The sequence below is a fragment of the Drosophila gunungcola genome (genome assembly GCF_025200985.1).
Source record: "Drosophila gunungcola strain Sukarami chromosome 3L unlocalized genomic scaffold, Dgunungcola_SK_2 000002F, whole genome shotgun sequence".
NCBI classification, from domain to species: Eukaryota; Metazoa; Arthropoda; class Insecta; order Diptera; family Drosophilidae; genus Drosophila; species Drosophila gunungcola.
The window spans coordinates 583,892-589,891 of NW_026453178.1; the positions used below are offsets into that span (position 1 = coordinate 583,892).

General features: G+C 47.8%; 1 protein-coding gene across 2 annotated transcripts; it reads right to left on the minus strand.

The window, feature by feature from the left end:
- Window positions 1-3,083: 3,083 nt before the first annotated feature.
- Window positions 3,084-6,000, minus strand: LOC128257284 (fibrous sheath CABYR-binding protein). Of its 2 annotated transcripts, XM_052988239.1 has the most exons (4): window positions 5,901-6,000; window positions 5,539-5,826; window positions 4,726-5,034; window positions 3,084-4,557 (listed from the first exon to the last, which is right to left on the minus strand). In XM_052988239.1, exons 1-4 carry the CDS (start codon window positions 5,901-5,903, stop codon window positions 3,256-3,258), a joined length of 1,902 nt encoding a protein of 633 aa, XP_052844199.1. In that variant the 5' UTR covers window positions 5,904-6,000; the 3' UTR covers window positions 3,084-3,255. The 2 variants fall into 2 exon arrangements, with proteins under 2 accessions (XP_052844199.1, XP_052844198.1); XM_052988238.1 differs by having other exon boundaries at window positions 3,084-5,034.

The window sequence follows — 6,000 nt, forward strand, 5'->3', positions numbered from 1 at the left end:
ATGCTCCATGTACCATGTTCCGAGCTGCACATTTTATAGTTTTCAAAAGTCACAAAAATGTCAATTGCTTGTCTTGCTGTGGCCCTGTCTCCTCCTTTGGCTCCCCCAAATGGCATTGAATAAATTATATTGTGGTCATAAAGTTGCTGCACCATGTTTACCACACAGACAGATATAGTCATGTCCATGTTCATGTCCATGTCCCTGCACCGAAAGAAATGGGATATTGGAGGATTAAGGGATTTACTCTTTAATATTTGCTTATAAAAATCTTGGTTTTACAAATTTTATATATCTTTTCTTATGAAGGGAGCATAAAGAATCGTGGATTGACTTACTAAACTAGTTTAAAATTCCTGTAAAAGTGCAAATTTACCAAAATATTTTCCCTGTGTAATAATGGTTGAGCAGTGGTATCCCGACATCTTATCCTGTCCCTCGGATCGTTCTATTTGCATTTGGCTATAATGGGGAGCCAAGCTAATCAGCGGCGGGAATTGATTTTGGTGAGACAGTTGGATCAACAAATTATACCCCACTTCAATAATGAGAGGCCATTAAGTGATAAATTATGGCCGAGCATGTGACCGAGAACTTTTTGAATTTTAATCAAGCTAAAATTTGAGGCAGTTGCTAGCGGGTCAGGGTCGAAAGCCATAATTTCACTTTCATTACTGTCGCTGCTCCTTGGAATGTCCTGTTAATGTGCCATGCTCGAGTGGAGCATAAATCTATTTATGTGGTGCTCCGCAGCTTTCGCGTCGGCTTGAACCCTTGGTAATTGAAAATATTTGAAATAATTCATAAAATTTTTATGTGATTTCTCCCCCCAAAATGAAACTATATTTTGTGGGGAGTGAGGGAAGTCTTGTCGCGACTTATCAGATCGTATAATTTAGCGCAGATAATTGTTTTAATGATGTCATAATTTCGCCTTGATGGCGTGCTCACAAAATGGCTTCAACTGATTTATGCTCCATTCCGATTTGAGTGTCCAATACCCCACAAGAGTGGAGGCGTTAGCCCGGGGGCTTGTGTACTTGTAGATACCGCAGATAGTGGCATACGTAACCAGTTTGCCGCTCGACAAAGAGTAAATAACGGCATTGCATGATTTATGTGGCCAAACAAAACGCAACAAAACGGAGTACATTCAGAAAAAAATTGAGTAGCAAATATCAATAAACAGTACAGAAGTATGAAAAATCAAACTGGTAAGGGTGTCTGTAGTACAACAATAATAATTTTTCTAAAACAACAAAATTATTAACTGCATTATTCTAACAGATCTTACTATTATTTCTTTAATCCTTTATAGCTTGGTTAATCAAATCAAAACATCTTATAATTAAAGATGTAGTAATCTACTCAATTATAAAACAAATTTTAATTTGCTGAGAGTTGGCTTAAAATTAACCAATGATGAACTTTAATATATGTATGCATCATTAGTACCCAGCTTTTTTAAGTTAAATATATATTTGAAATCACAATCTCGTGTAAGATTTAACGGGTTTACCTCATGAAAATTATAAGTTTTCTCAGAGTTCGACACATAACCTAGTTTTCCCTCTAAAACTTTTGTAAACATTTCTTGTTAATGTAAAATTTATTTATTCGAAATGTTTCTTCGAAACTATGGCTATAAAACGGTTTTAGTGTAGTGTACCCACACCTGGCCGCGGGCAATGAGAGCCGGACCACCTGAGTGCCCGATCCGCTGACTGACTGTCCCTGCTCCACATCTGGCAGGGCGAGATTGTGTGGGCGCTAACCACTTGAAAACGTTAAATAAGTTGTCTAACCACACATTAAACCAATTTGGCACTGCGCTGGCCGCCAGTCTGGCACCTTGGACTGTGCCAGGACCTCCTCCTTCGACCTCTCCTCCTCCAGATCCCCGTTTTGGACCCGCCCACTCAGGTCCCTGGCTGCCATAAATCATCGGGCGACCCACGTATGTGACTACTTGGGCTAGGGGATCGATAAATTATTATTAGTTGGTCTGTCCAACGGCTGTGGCCCCCCGCGTCCTGCCCGTTTTAGCCAAACCTCGTTGTTGGAGGCGCGTGCAAAGGAAGTTGTTAGATCCCAGAAAGGAGCGCTGACCGAAATCCTTGGCTCGCTGCGGTTCAAATGCCTTTTAACTTAACAACTTTTTTTGCTGCCGCTGCTGCTGCCAACACCAAACACCCGCACACACACACACACTCACAAATCAATGGGTAACTTTGTTCCTGGTGGGTGGGAACACTTGCACAAAATATTAACCAAAAATTACTTGTTAAACTTGTCTGAAATGATTATTATTATAAAAATTATACGTCATTTTGATTACGATTTTACATTTGTATTATTATACTATTTTTTTACAAATGTGATACTTTTATATATATTTAATTTAAAAATCGAGTTGCGCACTGATTTCAATTCTAATTCAAAAAATATTAAATCAATTTCGCAACTATATAAAGTTTTGATTATTACGATTTAACAGTTTATTATTATTATCATAATTTTTTTTTCTATTTATTTGTTGTTTTTTCTTTGTTTTTTTTAAAGTGTACTCTTTATGAGATATTTTAAAAATATGCTGTATTTAAATGGAGTTGCATAAAGATTTAATATGGGATTCCTTTATGTTCCTGACTAGCAATTTCCCCTGTTTTTTTCAGTGCAGGGATAAAGGGGCTGAGCAGGACATGGCAGGCCAGGGCAAACCCTTAACGTTGTGTGTAAAGTGGACTTGACATGAGATTAACATCTTCAAAAGCATAGCTTAAAGTATTTGTTAGAGTTCGCCGAAGTTGCGCCTGGCTGGGAGCAAGGTGCCAGGATCCGGGACCGGATCCCGGGTCAAGTCCGGGCCAACCCGCTGACCCTTCACCTTTGCCCTCGTCGTCCACCTCGTTTTTGGATAATTGCGTTCTTGTGCGCTGAGCCATGAGCTTAACTGTTGCTGTCATAACTAAGCGAAAAGGTACACAATTTATGGAATCGAGTCCAAGTCCAAGTCCCATTCCCAACAGGTGCGTGGCCCATTGACGTGGGCTCCCCGAAGTCGGATAAACACCAATACAGCCAGTATACACAATAACAATTTTCGTTGGATTTATTCGTTGATTTCAATCGTTAAATAATAGCAAAACTTACGGCCTAGTAGTGGTTGGTGGGGGTGAGTGCTTCTAGTCGTGAACGAGCAGTTCAGGTTCAGGTACAGGTATACAGGTATACAAACGTAGAGGACAGCCAGGCTTACAGGGCGCGGCGGTGGCGCAGCTTCAGGCGGCGCACGGTCTTGTACTGGTAGCCCTCTTCACCGAGGACGGCGGAGTCCTGCGACTGGGACACTTCCTCGACGGGCGCATCAACGGCCACCTGCTCCTCGGTGGGCGGCAGGTAGTCGCTGGCAATCTCGGACACATCGCGGCGCTGGCGGTACTTCAGGCGTCGCACGGTCTTGTACTGGTATCCATCGGCGGCCAGGACAGCGGAGTCCTGAGAAGCTTCCTCAACGGGGGCCTCCTCCAAGGGAGCCTCGGTGACGACCTCCTCCGAAGGGGGCAGGTACTCATTGGCGATCTCGGAAACATCCCGACGCTGGCGATACTTGAGGCGACGCACAGTCTTGTACTTGTAGCCATCAGCGGAAAGGACAGCGGAGTCCTGGCTAGCTTCCTCAATGGGGACCTCCTCAACAGGAGCATCAGCAACAACCTCCTCGGTGGGTGGCAGATATTCGTTGGCAATCTCGGGGACATCACGGCGTTGACGATACTTCAGGCGACGGACAGTTTTGTACTGGTATCCATCGGCAGCCAGGACAGCGGAATCCTGAGAAGCTTCCTCAACTGGAGCTTCCTCAATGGGGGCTTCGGTGACGACCTCCTCCGAAGGGGGCAGGTACTCATTGGCGATCTCGGAAACGTCACGGCGTTGACGGTACTTCAGGCGGCGAACAGTCTTGTACTTGTATCCATCAGCAGAGAGAACGGCGGAGTCCTGAGAGGCTTCCTCGATCGGAACCTCCTCAACTGGGGCATCAGCAACAACTTCCTCGCTAGGAGGCAGATATTCGTTCGCGATCTCGGAAACATCACGACGCTGACGGTACTTCAGGCGACGGACAGTTTTGTATTGGTAACCGTCAGCGGCCAGGACAGCAGAATCTTGGCTGGCTTCCTCAACTGGAGCTTCCTCAATGGGGGCTTCGGTGACAACCTCTTCAGTGGGTGGCAGGTACTCATTGGCGATCTCGGAAACATCACGACGCTGGCGGTACTTCAGGCGACGCACGGTCTTGTACTGGTATCCATCGGCAGCCAGGACAGCGGAATCCTGAGAGGCTTCCTCGATCGGAACCTCCTCAACTGGGGCATCAGCAACAACCTCCTCAGTGGGTGGCAGATATTCGTTGGCAACCTCGGAAACATCGCGACGCTGGCGGTACTTTAGGCGACGGACGGTTTTGTACTGGTATCCATCGGCAGCAAGGACAGCAGAATCCTGAGAAGCTTCCTCAACTGGAGCTTCCTCCAAGGGAGCTTCGGTGACGACCTCCTCCGAAGGGGGCAGGTACTCGTTGGCGATCTCGGAAACATCCCGACGCTGGCGGTACTTCAGGCGACGCACTGTCTTGTACTTGTAGCCATCAGCGGAAAGGACAGCGGAGTCCTGGCTAGCTTCCTCAATGGGGACCTCCTCAACTGGGGCATCAGCAACAACCTCCTCAGTGGGTGGCAGGTACTCATTGGCGATCTCGGAAACATCACGACGCTGACGGTACTTCAGGCGACGGACAGTTTTGTATTGGTAACCATCAGCGGCCAGGACAGCAGAATCTTGGCTGGCTTCCTCAACTGGAGCTTCCTCAATAGGGGCTTCGGTGACAACCTCTTCAGTGGGTGGCAGATATTCGTTGGCAACCTCGGAAACGTCGCGACGCTGGCGGTACTTTAGGCGACGGACGGTTTTGTATTGGTAACCATCAGCGGCAAGGACAGCGGAATCTTGGCTAGCTTCTTCCACTGGAGCCTCCTCAATGGGAGCTTCGGTGGCAGCATCTTCGGTAGGGGGCAAGTACTCATTGGCGATCTCGGAAACGTCACGGCGTTGACGGTACTTCAGGCGACGGACAGTTTTGTACTGGTATCCATCGGCGGCCAGGACAGCGGAATCCTGAGAGGCTTCCTCAACAGGAACCTCCTCAACGGGGGCATCGGCAACAAGCTCCTCAGTGGGTGGCAGATATTCGTTGGCGATCTCGGAAACGTCACGGCGTTGACGGTACTTCAGGCGGCGAACAGTCTTGTACTTGTATCCATCAGCAGAGAGGACGGCGGAGTCCTGAGAAGCTTCCTCAACGGGGGCCTCCTCCAAGGGAGCCTCGGTGACGACCTCCTCCGAAGGGGGCAGGTATTCGTTGGCAATCTCGGAGACATCGCGACGCTGGCGGTACTTCAAACGACGCACGGTCTTGTACTTGTATCCATCAGCGGACAGAACAGCGGAATCCTGGGAAGCCTCCTCAACAGGAACCTCCTCAACGGGGGCATCGGCAACAAGCTCCTCAGTGGGTGGCAGGTAATCGTTGGCAATCTCGGAGACATCACGGCGGTGGCGGAGCTTCAGCCTGCGAACGGTCTTGTAGCGGTATCCATCCTCTCCCAGGGCGACGGGGTCTTGGGCCAGATCGGCGCCAACTTCCTCCGCCGGCGGGATGTACTCGTTCACGAGCTCGGTGACGTCACGACGGTGCCTGGCTTGTTCGACAGGAATCACTGCAGCCGTCGCGGCGGCAATAAAGATGCACGCTAGGAATATTTTCTGCAAGGGGAAGGGAAGGGTTAGATGATGTAGTCCTGAGGGTTACAGTATCCTGATGCTACTGGGATATTCACCATTTTGCTATAGATCTCCAAGCTAATTGCTTTGACGGTGGAATCTATGGGTCGAATGATTAATCGTCGCAATTTGTCCGCATATTTATACGCTCAAATG

Excerpts from the sequence above, each read along its gene's own strand:
- LOC128257284 (XM_052988238.1), bottom strand. Across the intron at positions 5,035-5,538 it reads CCGATGCCCCCGTTGAGGAG|GCTCCAGTGGAAGAAGCTAG; the intron begins GTTCCTGTTGAG and ends CCCATTGAGGAG.